Raw genomic sequence first — 25,236 nt, 5'->3', positions numbered from 1 at the left:
ATAGGTGTTTTTAGGGATTAGCCAACTTCCCATAGTGGTGACCACATTATTACACCTGCATAGGTGAGTCCTCCAAGGATGATTTGTGATCAACATCTTACATTCTTGCTCATTTAGAGCTATGCTTTTTCTAAATATCATCACAAAATTAAGCATTATCACCATAGGAATGAAACTAAGGAATACCCCTCAAATTAGTGCTTCTCCTAATCATCATGTAACTTCGTTATTACCTATTACCCATTAAACCTTCTTCATGGGATTTCTGATCACAAAGGTTGGATGTCAATAATAATGACTAATTTATGACGATTGTGTGTCAACTATAATAACTGATTTATGTGTTTTAGGTGGTGTTTGTTTTTTTACTTAATTCTAAATAGAACCTTAATGCTTAATAGTGTTAAATATTAGGTTGTTTGTTTTTATAGCATTTTATTTCTATTTAGTATTAAAAAGTAAAAAAAATCAATATGTTATTTTTTCTATTTAGAAAAAGCTACATATTTTGGCTTTTTCTATTTAGTAAAAAGTTTATAATAAGTCATGAAAAAGTAGAAAAACAAACAACCTAAATTCTAAAATTAAATTGCTTTCAGCAAAAAGCCAAAAACACAAATACCATCTTAGTCTTGTTCCTTTCGAGGATTCTATTATTACTTTACAAGTTAATCCTTTGGTTAAAAGATCTGCAATATTCTTTTGATATTATACAAAATCAAGAGATATCACTCCAAAAACATTGTTTAATAGAATTATGTTAGATTTTATGTCTCCTTTTCTTCTTTAGAGTCATTCAACTTTTGTCCATGTCAAGTTTAATGCTGTAAATTCATATTCCAAGATAAAATCTAAGAAAATGTTTACCTTTTTCTTATTATTATTATTAAGACAACCTAGTTTATTTATATATTTAAAAAAATCTAATAAAAAATGGAAATTAAAAAAATCGTTAAGAATTTTTTAAATTTGTATTTTGGGTTGTTTTATAATAAATAAATATTTAAGGCGGTCAATTACTGAATCCAATTGAAATCACATGGACCATATAAAAATGGCACGGATTTTTGGAATACCACCTGCAAAGATACCGGGAGAGAAGGCGAACCGAATTTTACCTGAGAATTTGGAATGGGATGAAAAACCAGAGATTTCAAAAACAGGGTTCAGCTATGAAGAGGATCGATGGTCTTCCTCATTGATTTCTTGAATTGGGTTGTCGAATTTTTCTCAAATCTTAGCCTTTTTGTGCATTATAAACTGGAATTGGGAATACCCATCTAGACGTTTTGCTGTTCTTCATTGAAATAGTGGTTTTTTTGGGCGCCCAATTGATCTAGAATCGTCCAAAACTCGTGGGTCTTTTTTTATTTTGATCAGAAAGCAAATTTGGGTTAGGGTTTTGGGAGAAAGATGTTTTGGAGGGAACGTGAAAGAGAGAGTGAAGAGCGTAGTGGCAGTGGACCGCCCTTTGGGCAGGTTCGGGTGCTTGTTGTGGGAGACTCTGGTAGGTGATTCTTGTTTGAACTCTTCTATTTCCCATTTGAGTTTTAGTTTAGTTTCGACAAGTTTGATTATCATGTTTTGTTTGTGTTCTGAGGTGATTGGTGATTGTATTTTAAAGATATTGTGCTTGATTCCAATCGGAAAATGCTAAATGTGGAAGACAAGATACTGATGTTGAATTTGTATGAAGATTGCTTTGTTATGAACTGTATTTTAGGCAGAAAAGATTCACTGCAATATTGAACAACTGCCCACTTTGTAGCACTCCTCTTGCTTATAACCATGATGATTTCTTGTTACTAGTTCATTTGGTTGGCATTTGGTGCAGATGGTGGAATTATTTTAGAGGATTTATCTCTCATATATTGTCCTCAATTCCTGAATGTCCTACCCCTCATGAATTTGTTTATTTCTTGTTTTGTTTTTTCTTGTATTGCTAATCATGGTTCTACTGAATCAAATTTGTAACTACTGGGATATTTCCACTATTTGGGGTTGAGGTCATGAATCCTTGTTTGCTTGTCAAACACTATAATGACGTAGAATGGGTGACCAGGCAAGGCTTACACTGACCTATTTTTGACTTGTGGAGCCTTATTCTTGCAAGTTTTTGGTGAGAAAATCATTTAAATATTTAGTTTTAGATTGATTGGCCAGGTTATGTTTTGCTTCTGCTGGCCTAATCTCTCTTAGGAGCTAGTAGCTAATTTTTGTGGTGGAAGAAAATAATATTATCTGTTTGGAAATTATCACATAAAACATGCTAGAAAGGCGAAACTCAGCATGTAGGCTTGGTCCCTGTCTTGATAAAATTAGAAATCACAATTCTGGAACTTAAAGTCTAGTTGTTTATTGGATGCATTACCAAATGATGATTTAAGCCATTTTATCACAGTTAAATGATTGAAGGAGACCTGAGTGAATAGAAAGTCAATGAAGGGATTGACATGTTTTAATCGGGTTAAACAATTAAAGTATCCAAATGAGAAACTTGTATGAAACTTATTGTAGTGTTGATACTACTAATTAAGTCAGTTGTGCCCCTTACAAACAAATTCTAGGAGAAGATACAGAATGTAATCTACTTTCTATTTTTCTGAGAATTGGGATACAAATAATATTTTAGAAAGCATAATTGTGACTGACAAGAAGTAGTTTTTTATTTTCAAAATTTCAAGATAAATTGCTTATGAAGCTAATCTTAATATTGGAACTACCAGTTGAGATGATTGTGTCCCCTTACAAACAAGATACATAATGTAATCTACTTTCTATTACAACAGAAACAATTGAATGGGAAGTTAAGTCTTAACTTGGAATGCTGCCATATGCTGAAAACCTTTTGTAATTTGTATGTTGACTTGAACTGTCTTAAATTACATACAAATAGCTTAATTGTGAATTTGTTTGATTAATTGATTAATCTATCAAGTCACACCAAAGTTGAAGCTTTCAGCTTCTCTGCAAACATCATAAAGTCTGGCAGTCTTGGTTTAAAGTAGATCGACAAGATTATCACTAGAATATCTTCATTATTGGTTAAGTGCTTCTATGGCAACATTAATCCATTCTCAAGCATCCACATAAAGGAAGGTTCTATAAGCACAAATATGACCTGAATAAATCATGATTGAGTTTTCTTCTTAATTTTCCCCACTGCAAAGTGTTTTTATATGATGTTTCAACATATCTCTTTACTCAATTTCAATTGTAAAGCCTCTCTTAGACTTCTGACTAATTGCACCTTGAAACTTCAAACTGTTGGTAGGTGTGGGAAAAACTTCACTTGTCCATTTGATCGTTAAAGGTTGTTCAATTGCCCGGCCTCCTCAAACAATTGGGTGTATGGTTGGTATAAAGGTGAGGGTTTATGGTCTCTTTTTTTTTTTTTTTTTTTTTTTTCCCCTCTTCTGTTTATCTTTATTTATTTGTTCATTTCTTAGAGCCAATTTGGAGTAGTGGCTATAGCATAAACTCTTCACTAACTTTACCATAGCCTTATCCAGCATCTCACATATGGAAGTTCTAGTAGCTCTTCCAATAGCAATAAAGGCAATACAGAGAGGGATTTCTTTGTTGAACTTTGGGATGTTTCAGGACATGAGCGATACAAAGATTGTCGTTCTCTTTTCTATTCACAAATCAATGGTAAGCCTTTATTTCCATTCTTAATTTCATATTTTATTGATTAATAACATTGCATTGGATTTTAATGTAGGAGAAAAAGTATAAGAATGTAGATAGAGTTATGGATGTGGAAAAAGTTTGTTGTCATGTGGATAGAGTTCTTGATGTACAAAAAGTTCTTGGTCTTGAGTCACACATTGTCCTCATTGACTAGATGGTTATGGGAATAAGGACCTTAGATTCTCTTAGCAAATTTTGTTTTTGAAGATTGTTCTGTTTACTCTTTTTGCTCTACTTCTTATTGGTTGATGTATTGTATTTATTTGTCATTTTTTGTTGTTTATACTGAGGGGTTGGGTTGAGGTTGCTCCAAGTCTTAGTTAAAGTCCTCTTTCTGCTTTGGAGTTTATAATTATGGTGGATGTTTCAAGCTATGTTTTTGTAATCGAACTGGTTATTAAATCGAAAAAGTTGCTAGGTTACGGTTTAATGGTCAAACAGGTAGTTAAACTGCCGTTGAATAATGACATCATTATGACATCATAAATATATAATTGATGAATTATTGAAATTGAAAATCATTATAAGAAATTAAAATGATAAATTCTAGTGAAATTTTGACAACATCTCTGTTTGTTGAGCTATTTCACAAAATCTCCCCTAATAATCTTGAAACGAAGTGCTAAACACATTGGGTATTTTAATGTTTCTTCAATTTGAAATTGAGAAAATTCCACCCTGCAGTAATTTGTTTTCTAATATCTTGTATTTTTACTATTAAAATCTCAAGCTCCTAACTCATATCAATCCCAAAGAGATAGAACAACAGTAGTGGGCAAATTGGAACTTGAATGCTGATGCAAAAATATAGTCATAGTTTTTCTCCACAAATGTGATTATATCTACAAAACTAAATTATATATTAATCTGTTGCAAAAGTGTTTCCTATTATCTATAGTTTTCATATAGTTATTATGATTGTTATAATTAATTAAAAGGAGTCCCATTTGGTGGTGCACAGAAGTTGAACAAATTTTGCTTTCTTTATTTTTGATCAAATCAATGGAAATACTTAGAAACTCATATATGTCATATGCCCTATTGATTCACGACTTCTTAAATCTTTCAGCGGTCCATTAAATATACATATTGTCAATAATATTGTGCATTGAAAAAGAAAATGTTGAAATTTGGCATTCAAAGTTAGGGTTTTTAATTTAGGAAAGTATTTTAGGAATAAAGAAGGAGAGATCATTTAGGATGATTCAGTTTCCTAATTTTAGGAGAGAATCAAGCTAGATTGATTTTTTCTTATTCAGTCAGTTGTGTATATATATGTGTATGGTGTGTACCTAAAGGATCAATAAAGGAATTCAGAAATTCTTCAATACCAGAGCCAGTTTTCTGAAACCCTAATCCCTTCTGGCCACCTCGTATTCAGGCCATCATTCATTCCGGCCAAATCTCTCTGGCCATCTCTCAATCCGACCATCTCTCATTCCGGTCATCAGTCCCTGTTCTCAGAGCCAAGGGAGAAAACGCTTTCCGGTCAGTCAAATCGTCGTCAGAAAAACATTCACCGCCGGCGAACTTTTCCGGCGAACTTTTCCGGCGACGGTTTTTTTTTTTTTTTTCACACCGCAAGGAGCGTCTGGAGGAGATCTACAACTTTTCCAAAAAAACCAGAGCCAGAAAACCATCCACGCGCCGCCCACGCGCATTTTTCCGGCCGGCGACTGCATCTCACGCGCCGGCGCGTGAGGGCGCGTGAGCCACTTTCCGGCGACGCACTTCCTACTCCAAGCTCGCCTGACGCCGACCAGCCACCCTACGTACCTGTTTCTGCCATCCAAGCCCTGCACGTGCCTCTTTTGGGGTCTTTTTGCCTCCGCGAGCCCTCCGATCAGCTTTTCCGACGTCCTCCGGCTATTTTTCCTCAACTCCAATCCCTGCACGTGCCTTGGGAAGTGTTCTTCTACCTTTCCGGTCCATGACAAAATACGGAATGGCATCATCACAAGTATCCAGCGTCACGTCACCAGAATTAGGAGGCAGATCTGAAATTCCAAACCTTGGTGGTAGTGATTCCTCTCCTATTCTCATCACAGGACACAAATTAAATGGCCATAACTACTTACAGTGGTCACAATCTGTGTTGCTGTTCATTTGCGGTAAAGGAAAGGATGAGTACCTCACTGGAGAAGCAGTCATGCCAGAAACTACAGAACCGGGTTTCAGGAAGTGGAAGATTGAAAACAGCATGATCATGTCATGGCTTATCAATTCCATGAATAATGACATAGGTGAAAATTTCTTGCTGTTTAGGACTGCAAAGGACATATGGGATGCAGCCAAAGAAACTTACTCAAGTTCTGAAAATATTTCAGAACTTTTTCAGGTTGAATCAGCCCTACATGACTTCTGCCAAGGAGAGCAGACAGTTACTCAGTATTACAACACACTCACAAGGTATTGGCAGCACCTTGACTTATTCGAGACTCACTCATGGAAATGTCCTGATGATGCAGCAACATACAGGAAAATTGTGGAACAAAAGAGACTGTTCAAGTTTTTCCTAGGACTAAACAGGGAATTGGATGATGTTAGAGGCCGAATCATGGGCATTAAACCCCTGCCAAGTCTCAGGGAGGCTTTTTCAGAGGTTAGGCGTGAAGAAAGTAGAAAGAAAGTGATGATGGGATCCAAAGAGCAACCTGCCCCAACATTGGATGCCTCTGCCCTTGCGACTCGGTCATTTAATAGTAGTGGTGGAGATCGTCAGAAACGGGATAGGCCTTGGTGTGATTATTGTAAGAAACCAGGCCATTATAAGGAGACTTGCTGGAAGCTTCATGGCAAACCGGCTGATTGGAAACCAAAGCCACGGTCTGACAGAGATGGCAGAGCACACGTGGCTGCCAACTCTGAGAGCACCTCTGTTCCCGAGCCGAGTCCATTCAACAAAGAGCAGATGGAGATGCTACAGAAACTATTAAGCCAAGTTGGCAGTGGCAGTACTACCGGTGTAGCCTTCACTGCTAATCGAGGAGGAATGAAGTCGTGGATAGTGGACACAGGTGCTTCTGATCACATGACAGGAGATGCTACCATTCTTCAAAATTACAAGCCAAGTAATGGTCATTCATCCGTCCATATTGCTGATGGTTCAAAGTCAAAAATTGCCGGGACAGGTTCTATAAAACTTACTAAAGACTTATATCTTGACTCTGTCTTCCATGTTCCAAACTTGGATTGTAATCTTTTGTCCATTAGCAAATTGGCCCGTGATCTCCAATGTGTTACTAAATTTTATCCAAACTTGTGTGTTTTTCAGGACTTGAAATCGGGGAAGATGATTGGCAGTGCTGAACTGTGTTCCGGGCTCTACCTCCTCTCATGTGGCCAATTCTCAAACCAAGTCTCTCAAGCAAGTTGCGTACAGTCTCAGAGTATGTTAGAGTCTTTCAATTCTGTGTCAAATTCTAAGGTCAATAAAGATAGTGAGATTATAATGTTACACTATCGCCTTGGTCATCCTAGCTTTGTTTACCTTGCAAAATTGTTTCCCAAATTATTTATCAATAAAAATCCAGCATCTTATTACTGTGAAATTTGTCAGTTTGCAAAGCATACTCGAACAGTCTATCCTCAAATCCCATACAAACCTTCGACTGTTTTCTCTCTAGTACATAGTGATGTGTGGGGTCCCTCCCGGATAAAAAATATTTCTGGCACTCGATGGTTTGTGACATTCGTTGATGATCATACACGGGTAACATGGGTTTTCCTTATGAAAGAAAAGTCAGAGGTCGGACACATTTTTCAAACCTTCCATCTTATGGTTCAAAATCAATTCAATTCCAAAATTCAAGTCCTCAAGTCAGATAATGCAAAGGAATACTTTACTAGTAGTCTCAGTACTTATCTTCAAAATCACGACATTATCCACATAAGTTCTTGCGTTGACACCCCACAACAAAATGGGGTGGCTGAACGCAAGAATAGACATCTCTTGGAGGTTGCCCGGTGCCTTATGTTTTCCTCTAATGTTCCAAACTATTTCTGGGGGGAAGCTATTCTCACAGCTACTTATTTGATTAACCGTATGCCATCCAGAGTGCTTACCTTTCAATCCCCACGTCAACTTTTCTTAAAACAATTTCCTCACACCCGTGCAGCCTCTTCTGATTTACCACTCAAAGTATTTGGTTGCACGGCATTCGTTCATGTGTATCCTCAAAATCGTAGCAAATTTGCTCCTCGAGCGAATAAGTGCATTTTCCTAGGGTATTCTCCAACCCAAAAAGGGTACAAATGCTATTCTCCAACCAACAAAAGATTTTACACCACCATGGACGTCTCTTTCTTTGAACATGTCTTCTTCTATCCCAAATCTCATGTTCAGGGGGAGAGCATGAATGAACATCAAGTTTGGGAGTCTCTTCTTGAGGGTGTACCTTCTTTTCACTCAGAGTCACCAAATCCTTTCCAATTCGCGCCCACTGAGTTGTCCACACCCATACCGTCATCAGTCCAGCCATCTCCTGTGACCATCCAGTCTCCCATGCCTATTCAACCTATAGCCCCACAACTTGCTAATGAGAACTTACAAGTTTACATCAGGAGGAGGAAAAGACAGGAATTAGAGCACGGATCACAGTCAACATGTGGCCAATATATTGACTCCAATTCAAGTCTTCCTGAAGAGAACATAGGTGAGGATAGGGCTGGAGAGGTGTTAATTCCCAGCATTGATGATTCTACTCTGCCGATTGCATTGAGGAAGGGTGTTAGGAGATGTACAGATCACCCAATTGGGAATTATGTTACATATGAAGGGCTATCACCATCTTACAGAGCATTTGCTACTTCTCTTGATGATACTCAGGTTCCCAACACAATACAAGAGGCATTAAAAATTTCAGAATGGAAGAAGGCAGTACAAGATGAGATTGATGCACTTGAGAAGAATGGGACGTGGACTATCACAGATTTGCCGGTTGGGAAGAGGCCCGTGGGGTGCAAGTGGATTTTCACCATAAAATACAAAGCAGATGGATCAGTCGAGAGATTCAAGGCTCGTTTGGTAGCTAGAGGGTTTACACAATCCTATGGGATAGACTATCAGGAGACTTTTGCTCCTGTTGCAAAACTGAACACTATCAGGATTCTTCTCTCATTGGCTGTCAATCAAGATTGGTGCTTGCAACAACTGGACATAAAAAATGCGTTTCTAAATGGTGACCTAGAAGAGGAAGTCTACATGGAAATACCACCTGGTTTCGAAGGAAGTATGGCAAAGAATCAGGTTTGCAAACTCCAAAAATCCTTATACGGCCTTAAACAATCTCCCCGAGCCTGGTTTGATAGATTCACAAAAGCAGTCCTGAAGCTGGGCTACAAACAAGGTCAGGCTGATCATACTCTATTTGTCAAGAAGTCTCATGCCGGGAAAATGGCCATATTGATAGTCTATGTTGATGATATTATTCTATCTGGGAATGATATGGAGGAATTACAGAATTTGAAGAAGTATTTGTCAGAGGAGTTTGAAGTTAAAGACCTTGGAAATTTGAAATATTTCCTTGGTATGGAAGTGGCTAGATCAAGGAAGGGAATTGTAGTCTCTCAAAGAAAATACATACTTGATCTTCTTAAGGAGACCGATATGCTTGGATGCAAACCAATTGATACTCCTATGGATAGTCAGAAGAAACTTGGTATCGAGAAAGAAAGTACACCGGTAGATAGGGGGAGATATCAGCGGCTCGTCGGGCGCTTGATTTATCTCTCACACACTCGGCCAGATATTGGCTTTGCAGTGAGTGCTGTAAGTCAATTCATGCACAGCCCCACTGAGGAACACATGGAAGCAGTCTACAGGATTCTTAGATATTTAAAAATGACACCAGGGAAAGGCCTATTCTTCAGAAAGACAGAGAACCGTGACACTGAAGTATACTCAGATGCGGATTGGGCAGGAAACATCATTGACAGGCGGTCCACTTTTGGATATTGTTTTTTTGTCTGGGGAAATCTTGTTACCTGGAGGAGTAAGAAGCAATCAGTTGTAACCAGAAGTAGTGCAGAAGCTGAGTACAGAGCTCTTGCACAGGGAATCTGTGAAGGGATTTGGATAAAAAGGGTTCTTAGTGAACTGGGGCAAACGAGTTCATCTCCAATTCTGATGATGTGTGATAATCAGGCAGCTATAAGCATAGCAAAGAACCCCGTGCATCATGACAGGACCAAGCACGTTGAGATCGACAGACACTTCATCACAGAGAAGGTGACTAGTGAGACGGTTAGATTGAACTATGTTCCTACCAAGCACCAAACCGCAGACATCCTCACCAAAGCTTTACCTAGGCCTAACTTTGAAGACTTAACTTGCAAGCTGGGATTATATGATATATATTCTCCAGCTTGAGGGGGAGTGTTGAAATTTGGCATTCAAAGTTAGGGTTTTTAATTTAGGAAAGTATTTTAGGAATAAAGAAGGAGAGATCATTTAGGACGATTCAGTTTCCTAATTTTAGGAGAGAATCAAGCTAGATTGATTTTTTCTTATTCAGTCAGTTGTGTATATATATGTGTATGGTGTGTACCTAAAGGATCAATAAAGGAATTCAGAAATTCTTCAGAAAACATACCCACGTTCTTGGTTTTTCCATGTTTTCTTTCTTAGAGAACATCACTTAACACTAGAACCAGCAAATTTTTTTTTTTTTTTCAATTTCCGCTCCCTCTATTTTTGAATTAGTGAACAACTATCCTTTGCATCCTAGTTCTACGTCCAACTGCACAGTTGGACTTCCGACCACATGCTTGCTGTCAAAGCATTCTATGTGATTGAAAATGTTAATGTCTGATGTCATTAGGTGATGGTGAATGTCACTGTAAAAGATTTTTTCTCATTCAACTCAATGAAATTCCACGATTCTGGCTCAACCAAAATCTCAACTTGAAAAAAATGTGAGAGCAGAACTTGGAGAATAGAGCAACCTGCAATGAGTTCATTGCTATGAGCAGAGAGAGTTTCTTGATCTTCCAAGTTTCCAAAGAGCAAATGGTAAAGCATTAGGGTTCTTGTGCAAAAGTTGGGATTTTGGGGATTTGGAGCATAGAACACAAGGCTGGCTGAAACAGCATTGTTTTATTGAAATCCTTCAAAACAGCATCATTTTGGATAATTAAAACTTAAATAAATAAATAAAAGGATGTGGAGGGAATGATCCTTCCAAAATTGACTGGTTCACATTGGTCAATGGTCCAACCACTAGTTCACACAGTTCAGGCCCTGTTCAACTCCCAAATGTCTCAAAAGTGGCCCAAACCGGTGAGGGTGCTGGTTGACAGTGTGATCAGTTGAACCGGTCAGTCCAATCAGGTTTCTAAATCATTGGTTCTGAGTGGAATGATGATGAGAACATTAGGGTAGGGAGGCCATATTTATTTCATTTCATGGTCTCAATAAGGACTTTGAGGTAGGGAGGAATTGCATTAGGGTGCCCGACATTCATTTTTGAGATGAGGCCATCTTCTTTTGAGGACTAAAATAAATATGGCCTCTTAACATTTAAACTCGTTTGGGAAATAAGTCTTCAAGCTAGCATTAGGCCCTAAGGTCAGCATAGACAATGGTACCTTATCAAGTATTGGGGATTAGTAAGGAACTTAGTTGTAGACTTGCCTTGTGGTGGTGATAGTTTTAGGAAGGGCATTGCTTTTTGTTTGCTCTTGTCTTGCCTATATCCCCACATACTACCTTCTATTTTTCAAGATAAAAAATGATATTGCATTTAGGATAGAGAGATTTATCAAAATTTTCTTTGATTTGATTTTCAGGAAGGTAAGAGATCACCTTATAGATTGAAGTTAGGTCTGTAAGCCTAAGTGTGAAGGAGGGTTTTGGTCTTGGAGGGGTCTCCTTGAGAAATGGAACTCTAGTGGGAAGGTGGCTTTTGATGTTTCCTCTGGAGAGTGGGCCATTATGAAATCCTTCATTAGAAGCATCTATTTTCCGCACTCAAATAAATGAGAGGCCAACTTTGTGGTTGGGTAGTCAGAACCTTGTCCCTGAAAAGCTATCTCATTCTCCTATATTTCTGATTCACTCATTTGTTTGTTGTCCTGTTGGTGATATGTTGAAGATCCAGCTTCAGGAGGAGCTTTGCTGAGGGGGCCAAAACCTTTGCTTTAAATGTCCCTGTTTCTGTTTTATCTCAAGGGTTTGAGATTTTTCTCTCTCTCTATATTTCTGATTCACTCATTTGTTTGTTGTCCTGTTGGTGATATGTTGAAGATCCAGCTTCAGGAGGAGCTTTGCTGAGGGGGCCAAAACCTTTGCTTTAAATGTCCCTGTTTCTGTTTTATCTCAAGGGTTTGAGATTTTTCTCTCTCTCTTGTATTAGGTCAATCTTGCTCACCCCATTCTTGGAACTTTGGGTTCTGATATAATTTAACAAATCTGGAAATTAATGACTTCTTATTTTTCATGCTTTCTTTGCATCAAGTTCATTCTTCTCCATCTTTTCTTGATTTGGACCTTGGTTTGCTGGCGTCTTCCTATCAATGTCTCTCTCTTATATCGATGACTTGTTACAGATTAGGAGACCTTTTAAAGTCGAGCCTTGAGAGATGTGTCCTTTGTTATGCAGTGTCTAGGTGATGAATCATCTTTTTCCTCATTGGTTGTTTTGCTTTGGGGTTGTGGCTGATATTATTTTGGCTGGTTAGGGTTTAGTTCCCCTGTACAGTTGTAGGAGGCTTGATGTTGATTACTTTCATGGACTTAGTGGATTGTCTTTGTAACCATAGACTCAATCTCCTTGATGAAGTCAGCAAACTTTGTCTTAGTTCAAGAACTTCTGTGGTAAACTTTTTCCATTAGTGGTAGATTATGGCAATGTTATTACTAGTGAAATAAATTTGGAAATGGGAAATCTCCTTTCTAACTGAAGGTGGCTTTTTTTATGGTTGGAAGACATTGACACGATTGTAGCAATGGATGACCTAATATCAAGGTCCTGGACAGTTACAGATCGCTGGACTGTTCATGAGTCAGATGCTGGACATGTTAATAACATGTATTTTACATCTCATATTATCCTTTTCATTATAAGCTAATTTTTGGAAGGTTTGTCTGTCATGGGTTGTGCCATATTATTTTTCTTGAGTTTGTATACTATCACAAGCATAGAACATCACCATCCAAGTGAAGTAAAATGGAGCATGCATTTGTACAGTTCTGTTGTCTTTCTGTGAAGGATTTAACTGTGTGATTCCTAGTTTTCTATATAAAAAAATGCAGATCCTCTTTTTGGTTGTTAGGCTCTTGGATTTAGTGTGGCCTTTTGCTACACCACCTATCACACGGTAGCAGCTGTGTGATATCTAGCTTGCTTCTGTTTCTATTTGCAGTAGTCAATATTTTCATTATTAGTAAAGAAAAACCATGTAACAGATGTCTAATATAAATTATATAATACGTCAAAGCCAGGAACTAGAAAATTAGAAATAACATGACTTGCACTTCAGAAATGAAACTAATACAGGAAGCTTACTTATGACTAGGGTAGCACAGGTAATAAATATGGGACGCATGTTTCCAAATTTTAGGAATTGTGGTTGCTGAGAATGCAAGGGTGATTAACATCTGTCAGGAATGTGCCCGAAATGCTTTCAAAGCATTATAAATCCCACTTTGAAGCTCAATTCCTTGGGAGATGTTTCCCACTTTATGAATTTAACATTTTGTGAGGACACTGACCTAGATGTAAATGTTAAGCATGAATACAAGTTTTCAACACAACCATCTCTAAAACAAAAGAATATGCAGTATGGGTCTTGATGCTTAAAATTATGTAACATGATATAAATTCGTTTTTCTTGATGAGCTAAAAATGTTAAAAGAAAAAAAAAGGGGGGAATGCTTACAGAGCTTAGGTTTCTTTCCAGTTTAATAATTTTTCCAATTCAAACCAATCAACCACTGATAAATATCTATACAGTAAAAATCAGTTCTTTTAGATCCTTTTTGCTTGAAATTTATGTGCAGGTGTCATTTTTGTCCATGATCTCTCCCAAAAAAGGACAAAAACAAACTTGCAAAAGTGGGCTTCTGAAATTGCAGGAAATGGTACGTTCTCAGCTCCTCTAGGATCTGCTGGTCCTTGTGGCCTTCCTGTCCCATTCATTGTTATTGGTAACAAAGTAGATATTGCAACAAAGGAGGGCCAAAGAGGAAGCAGTGGCAATCTTGTTGATGTTGCTCGTCAGTGGGTTGAGAAGCAGGGTTTGCTTCCATCTAGCGAGGAACTACCTCTGACAGAGAGTTTTCCAGGAAGTGGAGGCCTTATTGCTGTAAGAATTCTCACTTTTAGTGTGACTGCATTAAAATTATGTGTCTGAGAAGTTTTCTTGTCTCATTTTTTCAAGTCATCATAGGAAAAACATTTCACTATTCAAACATATATTGATATGTAATTTATACAGGTCCAGGACATAGGATATGTTGATCAAGCTTTAATGAAAATTAATTTGCATGAATCTGGTCTATGAAGAACATTCTACAAAATTGCAGGGACCCAAACCAATAACTAGTATTTTTGTTGATGGCAAATGGTTTCAAATTTCTCCACATGTCTTGCCATCAAATATGTCCTTTCCTAAGTAATCACAGCACTTTTTAATAGCAAACATGTGTGAGATTGCAAGACATCGATTTCAATGGACCTTGTACATGTGTGTATCCATTTTTATATGTGCTTACACAACGATACATGTACCTGGATTCATGCTTGACTTTGGATTAAGTCTTAGTGTAAATACACAAGGGACCTAAAAATATAACTAGGTAAATCTTTCTGGTTGAATGGTTACCTAGTTGATTTTGTTGGACTTCTTATGCCCCCTGAGTTTTGGTATTTTATCTCAGGGATGGGAAGCTAAAAAATTTCCGCTACGATGTTTTTGGTTACACTGCACATTTTTTTTTTTTTTTTTTGAAGGTTCTCTCGTCTTTCTTCCTCTTTTATTAATGCATACTTATTAATATAATAAAAGTATAGTTTCTTATGAGAATGAAAATTAATTCATTGCCCAGCAGCCATACTTGAACTTCTTGTTCATGCATTACGAGCTTCAAATTCTGTAAAGTTTTGCTCTCACCTGAATTTCAAATGTATTGACCCAGATGTAAATAAGTCCCAGAGATATGGGTCCATGGGAGTTTCAGTGTTCATATTGACATCGGCAATGTTGTTGAAGAAACCAATCTATGGAAATTTGTGAAGTACTGCCCAAAGTGAAATCTAAAAGAATGCTAAAAGCCTAAGTGATGTATTAATAGAAAAGAGGACTTGTAGTATAGCAAATGGTAAAAACAGAGAATATGACACTTTTACAGGGCATATATCCTAATTGGCAAGCATATTATGATTCACTGATTTTCTATCTGTCATTCATTTAGTATCTTGAAGACCATCTTATCTTATAGTACAGCAGTAAATTAGACAAGAAACTATTCTTCTAAGAAGAAAAAAGGGGAAATCCTTGTTTGAGTGTCAGGACTTCTATAAGAACTTCTAACTTGCACTTGTGGCTTGCAAGTAGAAAATTGGCATCCAATAACCATTGAGACACCATTTTAGCAGTCTTTACAAAATTATTTTTATGATTTATGTAATTATGGGCAACTTAATTCTAATTTATTCCTCCTTGGGAATGAACTGTTAATTTTTCTTTTTCTTTTTAAAACAGAAGCTAGAACATGAACTGTCAAAATGAACTACTATGATGGTCCAATATTTTCTCTGTTGCCAGAAACTGGGAATTTTAAAACATTCAAATGTTACTGTCAGAATTTCAAATTTTATCTTCAGAACAGTGAAATTTCAGTGAATTGATTTGCATGCAACTCAATAAAGGCTTATCTCAACAATTGGAGTTTGAAAGCCAAATGATTTCAAAGGGTAATATAAACTATCAGCAGGACAAGATAATGGAAGTATAGATATGTATGACAAAAATGTCAATACATGTATTGAACCATTAGGTGATTGTATATTATTCTATTTTTTAAAATTTTATTTTTTATTTCTAAAATTTCTTGTTGAGGTTGCAAATTGGAAGAGAGTTGACTTAACCAGGTGAGTATTAAACTTAACTGGTTTTTGGACACTTCTATCAATGAAGTGGAATGTCGTGTGGCAAATGGTGTTCTAAGTTAGCTGGATAATGTGAAATTCAACATAGTACTTTTTTGTTAAAAATACTTGTATGATAGGTGAATTGGCTATTTTTATTTTTTATTTTCTTGTTTCTTTATCAGTTGGAAACATATTTAAAATTTTCATCTTTTTTATTTCTGAAGGCTGCCAAAGAAGCAAGATTTGACAAGGAAGCTGTGAAGAAGTTCTTTTTAATGGTGAGTGTTTGGTATTGCCTGTCATGAGGGATTATTTGCATATGGAGCACTAATTAGTTTAACTTTTTTGGTATTTGTTTTCCAGTTGATCAGGAGAAGATATTTTTCAAATGAATTACCCGCACCAAACCCCTGGTCGAGTTCACCATTTGAAAGACCTGCCCCCCACTCAAGTGATAATTTGAGTGATGACGATGTCTTCCACATGGATACAAGGTAATGCTGAACTAAACTTCTTTTAGATAACATTTAATGCTGTTATATGATGTTTATTTAGTTTCGGAGTATTAAATATGTTTTTTATTTTTTGGAAACAAAGAACAGAAATAACTGCAATGGAATGAAATTAAAAGTACTAGAAGAGAATCCTTCTAGAACTAATAAGGTTTTGATAAAAACAAAAAGGGAATATATTGAGCCCTAATGCAAAAGAAAAACTAGTTCCCTATAATGGAAGTGTGCGGTTCCTGGGGCTCCACAAGGATGTGATTTTTTGTTTGGGAAAAAGGCATGGGGTACAGTTTTGACCTTGGATCAACTCAAAAGAAGAGGGTGGTCACTGGCAATATATCATTGTCTAAGAAAAAGTGAAGAGGAATTAGCTAACCATCCTCTTATCCATTATGGAAAAGTAAAGAGTTTGTAGGTTTTGTTCTCTATATTTGAGGGATCTTAGGTGATTTCTAAAACAGTGAAAGAAATGCTATTGACTTGGCACAGGAACTGTGTGGAAAAGAGTGGGAAAGCTTGGAGAACTATCCTTTTATACCTTTTTTAGTGTCTATGGTCGATGGTCTATTCAATATACCCATTTATTTGACTGGCGATTTTAAATAGTATTCTTCTCATGACATTTTTGGAAGATTTTGGATTTGATGTGCTTCAAATGTTCAAGTCCTGAACATAATGATAAAAAAAAAAAAAAAAAAAAAAAGAAAGGGGTTATAGAAAGAACAACTCTTTTTTTTTTTTTTTTTTCTTTTTACCAAGTAGATGTTTTGTGAATTGGTGCGACCTCCTAAAAATATGCTTTTGAGCAGATATGGAAGGCAGTAAAAAAATTGTCTGGGAAATGGGAATTTCAGAGTTGATGTAGAAACAAGTCTACATCCATATCTCAAGGAGCTAGATTCACTCTGCATGCATCTTGTAGGCTGTAAAAGTGTGGGGGGAGTCGGGAAAAATTTTGAAATCAAGCTCAGCAGTTCTAAACTTTCTCATACATCATATCCTAGAACTAGTTGTTGTTTTTGTTGGTGATGGTGGCTTTGGTGCTATTTATTTACCACCATATTATTGTGAAGCTCAAAAATGTTATTGTTCCAGCTTTCTGAAATTTTGATTATTTTGGAACAGTTCTATGAGGACTATTTTTTTTTTCGTGTTCTTGTGGTTGGATTGAGACTTGTGGCTTCTTGTTGGCTTCGAATTACAGTGCAGATACTACATTTATACAGGTCACTTTTGATTCTCTTTAATCAGGGAAATTCAAAGGTTGCATGATGCTTTTGGCTGGTTAAGTGGTCTTTTTAGCTTAGAAATTTTAAAGGTTAAGGGCATGAAGACAACACATTTTTGTGGAGAACCATGGAGACAACACATCGTTTGTCATTTCAACGATTTCTACAGACTAGAATTGGAAAAAGGGGAATATGAAACAAGCCAGTTTAATCCCTCTAGATGTTGAGAAGGAAAGTCAGATTCTTTCTATGTTTTTGCTATTGACTTCACTTACTGGAGCACTTTTCCACTTTATTTTGTGATTCTTTCTTACAATAGATAGCAAGAAGGTGCTGTTTTGAGCGCTCCATGAGATGCTTCAAGTGGTTCTCATTTGCTTGAGGGATGTTGGCAAATTCACTCTGCTACTTTCTGGATTGAGTTCTATTTATTTGTACTTGGAGTAGATTTAGAAATGCTGAGGTGATGCAGGGAGCCCCTTTTCAGTGTTTACTTTTAGCTTCTATTAGTTATGGCTAATTTAAGGGCGGAGATTCCTGGGTATCATTTTGGAAAGAAAGGATGACATATCTTGAGAAACTGCAGATCTGAGCAAGTCTGATTCCCATCATTCTTTTGCTTTAGCTTGAAACTTATTCAGATTTAGATTTGTTACAGGCATGCAACTGGAGATTGTGGAGTGTTGTTGTGGCAAACCCACATCTCCTGGATAGTGTTGGACTTGGGAAAGTGGTCTGAACAACGGAAACTTCACTGCTGACGCAGTTGGATGGAGGCAAAGTTGGCAATTCAGTCTGAAGTGGTAAAACCAACTAGTGAGAATGAAAGTTGGCTGGAGTGGGCGATCAATGTTTCTGTTCGTCTTGTTTATAGACCTTTCCGCATGTAGCATCATTTATAGCTATTAATTGCCTGTGATTGCCATGAAGGCATGTTTGGAAAGGATGATGGTCTTTTTATCCCATAATGCATGGCAGTCAAGGCAACAGTTGCCAATGCATACAATCGAATCTGTGGAGAGCAACATTTTTTTTGTCTTTCTAGGAATAGTTTCTCAGCTGGTCCAAGGATCACCCATGGACAAAGCTTAGAATTTGCTGGGGAGGAGGTCCCTCCCTTCCTCTTTTGTTCTTTCTTATACCTACTGGTAATGAAGAACATATCAAGAGGGCAAAAGGCAAAATGACATGATAGGCTTGGCAATATCTAATGAGACATCATTTATTTATGATGTATTATGAACTTTTATGCTTGTCCATTTTACTATTACTAGATGGATTCTGATGGTACCAGCCTGTGTCATTATCTGCAGTTTAAGCGGCGACCCTTACAAGTACAACATTCTTCCCCCACTCCCAGCTCGGAATTACATGCCTTCACCTGCTCAACGTCCTCAGCAGCCAGTCTCCATTTCTGACGACTACAACCTCCCAAGATTCACACGAACTGAATCTCCAAATAGCAGCAACTCAAGATCAAAGCGGGCAGATATTAATATCTGAATAGGCAAGGCTTTTCTGCAAACTAGATTCAAGGCTCAAGGAAAAAGCTTTGCCTGTTGGATCAGAAAGGAGCAACTAGATTGTCTTTTTGTTGATTCATATTTGGGTTCCCAGAGGGGTTTCCCTCTGAGTAAAGCTGATTTCTTCTCATTCTGTTGGTTGCTTGATCTCTGTATGCATCCCATTTTTGTGCCCCTCTAGTTTGTGATGTGGGTGACTGTATAATGATTGATTACCTCATTTGAAATTAATGGCAATTAATTTTTACCCACTTGTCTTTTGCTGCCATTACAGTATCGCATCTGAAACAGTGATAGGTGGCTTTTAAAACCCAGTTCTATAGAGCTGTCATCCCTAATGGGGTTTGAAACCTACCAAGTTTATATACAACAAAAGTCAAAAACATAAAATTGTAAATAAAATATAAATATTTATAAATAATAAATATTATCATTTTTTACGACTTTTAATACATCCAAATTAGGTGGATCATCACTTTGGTATTAAGAACCCATTTGGGAGTGATTCTAGAAAGTTTTTTTTATTATTTTTAATATTTAAACGGATTCTAAATGTGTTTTTAAGTTAGTGAACCGTTATCAGAATAACTACTGTCATAGGCGCAAAACTCTTATATAATTTTTCACATCAGAGCCGCTTAGACACTCCTCTAAGTCAACCTTCCAAAAATTAAACTAAGAAACCCACACAAGCACACACCCAATTATAGAGCACCAATCCCAACTTGTATTTTATTGATACATTGAATAAGAATACAAAACACGAATTAGCAAGACTTCCATAATAGTATTGGTGAGTTCACGCTCTCTCTAGACCCCTCTGAATGCGTGCGTATATTGTTTTCATCAATAAAGCAATTTTAATATATTTATTATTTTTATTTAATTATTTTAAAAGGTTTTTCAATACTTATATAAAGGTTTTTTTTTTAAATCAATTTTGTCCTTAGTAGAATTTTAAAAATTCGAATATCAATGTTTATTTCTCAATATTTTTGTAAATTTCCAATCTCAATGTTTCTACAATTTTTAATATTTTAATTTTCGAAAGAATAAGCCTTTGGATTCCATACCCACAAGAATCATAATGACCTTTTTTTTTCAATTGACATTCTTACATTGAAAACCACAACCCTTTTAGATTCTCTGCCATAATTTCATTTTTTTTTTCTATTTCTAATAAAATATTCTTCTTAAATTGTCATTTCCAGCATGAAAATCTCCCATTCCACATTTTCATTGGCACATTTATGCTTACTTTTAGATATAAATTTTCAGATTTTTCTCAAGAGATTTACCTTTTTTTCATAATGACATTTTCTCTAAGAATGTTTTTTCCCAAAATAAAATAGGAAAATATATTATTTGTTTGATGTAGAAATCTTAGAGGATTCTGAAGAATCAAGCAATATCCTAGACATATCATTTGAATTTAGTTGCATAACAAAAAATTATTAATTTATTTAGTTAGTGGATCCTATATGAAATTACAAAGATTTTTTTTATAGATTATCTTAAAAAATTATTGAATTATTAATTTAGCATATTGGTATCAAGTTGAGACCTATCAATTTGTCAGAGGAGGTTCTACTATATTAATAATATATATATATATTTTGAGATATGATCGATCCGAAATGTATGTTTTTGGAGACGAAATTTAATTTTTCAAGGACAATATTTTATCATTGAAAGTCAATTTTCTTGGAGTGTTGAACATGGACGGGAAGATTTGAGAACAATTTTAGTACAACAAATAATTTTCTATTCTAAAATATATATAAAAAAGGAATATATATAATAATAATAAAATTATTTTTAAAAACAAAAAAGATAGTGTTTTTAAATATATCTTTTAATTGTTTTAAGTTATTTTTAGGATTAATTTTAAAAAATATCATGTATACATGAAGAATTATTAAAAATAAACTATTATAAGTAATAATTATTTTTCAAATATATTTAAAAAACTAAAAAAATATGTTAAAAATATTTCAAGTCCCAATAAATTTTATTTTACAAAGTATTAAAAAACTATTTTTAACCACTGTTTTTAAAAACTATTTTTCATAATTATTTTCAAAAACACTTATTAAACGAGATCATTTTTTTAAAAAAAAACATTACAAGCCAGAAAGCCTCTAAAGTAATATTATTCCCTCATCAATGTGGTAGTTGTTAACATGAACACTCATTTATTTAGGATGCTAATTACAACTATTTTTTTTGAACCCATGATCTATAGAAAAGGACCAAGTCCTGAAGGAACAAGCCTTTGGATTCCATAAGAAAGATGAATGATATCTTGCAGGCAGATACATGCAATCGTGAACAACAGCCGTGAAAATAACTAAATAATATTCGTACAAAATACCAATTTTGTGTTAATCAAACATGGCTTTTTATTTATTTTTGTCCTAAAAAACAATTATCAAACACACCGATCCAAATATATCTTATTTTGAAAGAAACATAGAGAGATCCACATGAGTTTACATGATGACCTCTCAATTATTTAGGATGCTTACTCCTCTAGCCTATTGATATAATGGACACAACGATAACACAGCTACAAAGAACAAAGAAGAGGGCCAGGATCTCCCATGAAATATACAGTATCATTTAATTCTGAGATGTGGCACCTTACTGCCTGCCTTTCTATGGTCACCAACTTGGAGGAGCTTCTTCTTGTGCAATCGAGCTTGGTGTTTCAGGAGGCTCCACTGGATCAGGACCTGAAGGAACAAGCCTCTTCACCCCAAAATGGGTTTTGGTAAATGAAGTGGATGGTGTTTCAGGAGGCTCCACTGGATTAGGACCAGTAGGAACAAGCCTCTTCACCCCAAAATAGGTTTTGGTAAATGAAGTGGATGGTGTTTCAGGAGGCTCCAGTGGATTAGGACCTGAAGGAACAAGCCTCTTCACCCCAAAATGGGTTTTGGTAAATGAAGTGGATGGTGTTTCAGGAGGCTCCACTGGATTAGGACCTGAAGGAACAAGCCTCTTCACCCCAAAATGGGTTTTGGTAAATGAAGTGGATGGTGTTTCAGGAGGCTCCACTGGATCAGGACCTGAAGGAACAAGCCTCTTCACCCCAAAATGGGTTTTGGTAAATGAAGTGGATGGTGTTTCAGGAGGCTCCACTGGATCAGGACCTGTAGGAACAAGCCTCTTCATCCCAAACTGGGTTTTGGTAAATGAAGTGGATGGTGTTTCAGGAGGCTCCACTGGATCAGGACCTGAAGGAACAAGCCTCTTCACCCCAAAATGGGTTTTGGTAAATGAAGTGGATGGTGTTTCAGGAGGCTCCACTGGATCAGGACCTGAAGGAACAAGCCTCTTCACCCAAAATGGGTTTTGGTAAATGAAGTGGATGGTGTTTCAGGAGGCTCCACTGGATCAGGACCTGTAGGAACAAGCCTCTTCATCCCAAACTGGGTTTTGGTAAATGAAGTTGATGGTGTTTCAGGAGGCTCCATTGGATCAGGACCTGAAGGAACAAGCCTTCTTATCTCATATCGACCAGCAGCAAGAGAGAGCAAGCAAAATATGAATGAAGAGAGGAGGTAAGTCCTCAGGACCTCCATGGTTAAGACTTAAGAGGCTGTGTTTCATCTCCAAAACACTCTTGTTATATACTTATACAGCCTTCTCATGCACTCAAAAGTCAAAACTCACAAGCCATTTCATCCAGCCATGCACAATTAATTTGGTTATAAAGTTGCACTATTTCTAAGGACACCCTAATTTATAGACTTTCCACCTGTCTTTCTATAATCGTGTCCTTTCTTTTTTCTTTTATGTACGTAGAATTCTCAACTGTGTCCTATATTTGGAATATATTAAGGTCCACCCATCAACTATTGAGAGTAACTCATTAAAAAAGGTGTTTTTTTTTTTTCCTTATTGATTATTTTCTTTTCCGAATAGTTCCTTTCCAAAATAATAAAATTTATATTATTTAGACCCGCAATATATTTCATGAATTCTAATATCTGTCACATGCAACATGATATAAATCTATTAGCAAATAATCATAATCAACCTTTTCTTTATTAGGATATCGAGGTTGGAGATCTCCTACCAAGAGAGGCTGTGATACCTTATAAGGAGAGACTAAAAAGTAAATAGAATAACGTACTCTTGATCATTAGAGAAAAATTTAACAATAAGATAGAATTTTGGATTCACTAATTCCTTAAACAGATAGAAAATAATCATATAGAATTTAGGATAAACTAAATCCCTAGAAAATAAGAATGAAAATTAATAACATAAAGCTTCCTAATCACCTAAATATTAATAAAAATTCAAAAAATTACAAACTTGCTGCTAAATAATATTCTCTGCATATATATATATATATATATATATTTATTTTTATTTTATATATATATTATGTATTTAGTTTTTCACTTTGATACTAAGAGAGTGTTTTTTTTTGTTAGCTTTTTGTCGATTTTCTAATTTTTTATTACTTATTATAAATTTTTTGTTGAATTAAAAAAATTAAAATATTTAGTTTTTTTTAAATAGAAAAAAATAACATGTTGATTTTTTTTTCATTTATAATATTTAATAGAAATAAAATATTATAAAAATATACCATTTAATACTTAATACTATTAAGTATTATTTAGTTTTAAGTTCTAAGAAAAAAAAAAAAAACAAACACGATCTTAATTGTATATATATATATATATATAATATTAATTTACTTGATTGACTTTATTTTCCATTTTTTATTTTAATAATAAGTGGATCTCAAAATAATTATAAAAACTACAAAATTATTTTAACATAAATAAAACACATTTTTATTGGTCTTGCATTTTAATGGAAATTTATTTATTGTCTTCCTTTGTTTAAGGTAACCATACAACTAAACTTCATTTAATATAAATTATTTTTTTTGTTTTTATTTTCCTTGATTTGAGATTTACTTAATTTCTTTATGTTTGCTACAGAGATAGATAAACCCTATAAAGGCTAGTTTTTAAAAGGGAGAATTATCTTTTGGGGGTAGATGGACCCCCAAATTAACAAAAGGTCCATGTAACTCTTCAAATTGAGTTGAAGGATATGAAATAGTAACGGACAAATATACCCTTTAAGAACACATATAAAATATTTTATAAAATTAAGTTAAATAATTTTTTTTAATAATTTTTTTTTTCAAAAATAATAAATTAATTTTTTTTCAAAAATATTAAATTAAATTAAAGTATTTAAAAAAATATTAAATTAAATATTTTTTAAAATATTAAATTAAATAAATTTATTTTAAAAAAATATTAAATTAAATAAAAGTATTTTTCAAAAATATTAATTTTTTTTTTTTTCAAAATCAACAAAGGGGGAAATACTGAAGGATGATATCTTTCAACTCAATTTCCATACTTTCATTGGGTTTTGGACTCAATTTGAAGAGTTACATGGACCTTTTGTTAATTTGGGGCCCATCTACCCCCAAAACATAATTCTCCCTTTTTAAAATGGAATGCGATAAGAATATGAGATTTTTTTAAAAGAAATGTTGGGTTAGGTTGGTATGGGTATGATTAAAAAAAGTATGAACATTTTTTATAAAATATAATTAGTAAAATATTGTTTCATTTTGAGTTTTAACTAACCTAAAATATATTGAAAAGAAATAAAATTAATTTTTTTTTATAATATACAAATATGAGATATATTATAAGAAATATATTATTATTATTATTATTATTATTATTTTAATTTTATGATGAATAAAAGTATGTTTGATAGTGATTTTAAGAAACACTTCTATTTTTTCTTAGATCGGAATGATAAAAAATTTAAGTATTAAAAAGGTTGAAAATACTTCCTAAAATCTTAGTCAAACGAGCTCTAAGTCTTATTTGAATCAACTTTTGAAAGTTAAAAGATATTTTTTAAAGTTTAATAAGAACTTCTACATCTATGATTTGTTTGAAAGTGTTTTTACAAAGCACTTCCAGTATAAAAAACGTATTTGAAAAAAAATCAATATTTTACTCTACTCAAATGAGTTATGATTTAAAAAATAACTTAATATATAAGTCAAGAAAATATTACTTCTTGTAAAAGTTTTACTTTTTTCAAAAAAATTATGACTTAAAAAATAACTTAACATGAAAATCCAAGAAATTTTAATTCTCATAAAAGTTGTTTCATATTTAAAAAATAA

General features: G+C 34.9%; 2 protein-coding genes across 4 annotated transcripts; one reads left to right on the top strand and one right to left on the bottom strand.

Annotated features, from left to right (window-relative positions):
• The first annotated feature begins 1,067 nt into the window (after positions 1–1,067).
• On the top strand, positions 1,068–19,297 carry LOC117907777 (small GTPase LIP1-like). 3 transcript variants are annotated; one of them, XM_034821425.1, is made up of 7 exons: positions 1,068–1,507; positions 3,275–3,366; positions 3,513–3,654; positions 13,694–13,998; positions 16,010–16,063; positions 16,149–16,279; positions 18,837–19,297. In XM_034821425.1, exons 1-7 carry the CDS (start codon positions 1,414–1,416, stop codon positions 19,024–19,026), a joined length of 1,008 nt encoding a protein of 335 aa, XP_034677316.1. In that variant the 5' UTR covers positions 1,068–1,413; the 3' UTR covers positions 19,027–19,297. The 3 variants fall into 3 exon arrangements, with proteins under 3 accessions (XP_034677316.1, XP_034677317.1, XP_034677315.1); XM_034821426.1 differs by lacking the exon at positions 18,837–19,297 and adding an exon at positions 17,843–18,729; XM_034821424.1 differs by lacking the exon at positions 18,837–19,297 and adding an exon at positions 17,546–17,828.
• Positions 19,298–21,450: 2,153 nt separating this feature from the next.
• On the bottom strand, positions 21,451–22,633 carry LOC117905547 (predicted GPI-anchored protein 58). Its single transcript, XM_034818446.1, has 3 exons — positions 22,453–22,633; positions 21,950–22,369; positions 21,451–21,781 (listed from the first exon to the last, which is right to left on the bottom strand). Exons 1-3 carry the CDS (start codon positions 22,631–22,633, stop codon positions 21,711–21,713), a joined length of 672 nt encoding a protein of 223 aa, XP_034674337.1. The 3' UTR covers positions 21,451–21,710.
• Positions 22,634–25,236: the final 2,603 nt, after the last annotated feature.

This window comes from Vitis riparia, chromosome 18 (genome assembly GCF_004353265.1).
Source record: "Vitis riparia cultivar Riparia Gloire de Montpellier isolate 1030 chromosome 18, EGFV_Vit.rip_1.0, whole genome shotgun sequence".
NCBI lineage: Eukaryota > Viridiplantae > Streptophyta > Magnoliopsida > Vitales > Vitaceae > Vitis > Vitis riparia.
This window is presented reverse-complemented; position numbering and strand designations above follow the sequence as displayed.

What these genes read in the sequence shown, in the direction of transcription:
- LOC117907777 (XM_034821424.1), top strand. Translation starts at nt 1,414, where the DNA reads ATGTTTTGGAGGGAACGTGAAAGAGAGAGTGAAGAGCGTAGTGGCAGT. An exon ending in GCTTGTTGTGGGAGACTCTG is followed by an intron (nt 1,508 to 3,274) that starts GTAGGTGATTCT and finishes AACTGTTGGTAG; the next exon opens with GTGTGGGAAAAACTTCACTT. An exon ending in TGAAGAAGTTCTTTTTAATG is followed by an intron (nt 16,064 to 16,148) that starts GTGAGTGTTTGG and finishes TTTGTTTTCCAG; the next exon opens with TTGATCAGGAGAAGATATTT.
- LOC117905547 (XM_034818446.1), bottom strand. Translation starts at nt 22,633, where the DNA reads ATGGAGGTCCTGAGGACTTACCTCCTCTCTTCATTCATATTTTGCTTG. An exon ending in GAAGAGGCTTGTTCCTACAG is followed by an intron (nt 22,370 to 22,452) that starts GTCCTGATCCAG and finishes TTGTTCCTTCAG; the next exon opens with GTCCTGATCCAGTGGAGCCT. An exon ending in GAAGAGGCTTGTTCCTTCAG is followed by an intron (nt 21,782 to 21,949) that starts GTCCTAATCCAC and finishes TTGTTCCTTCAG; the next exon opens with GTCCTGATCCAGTGGAGCCT.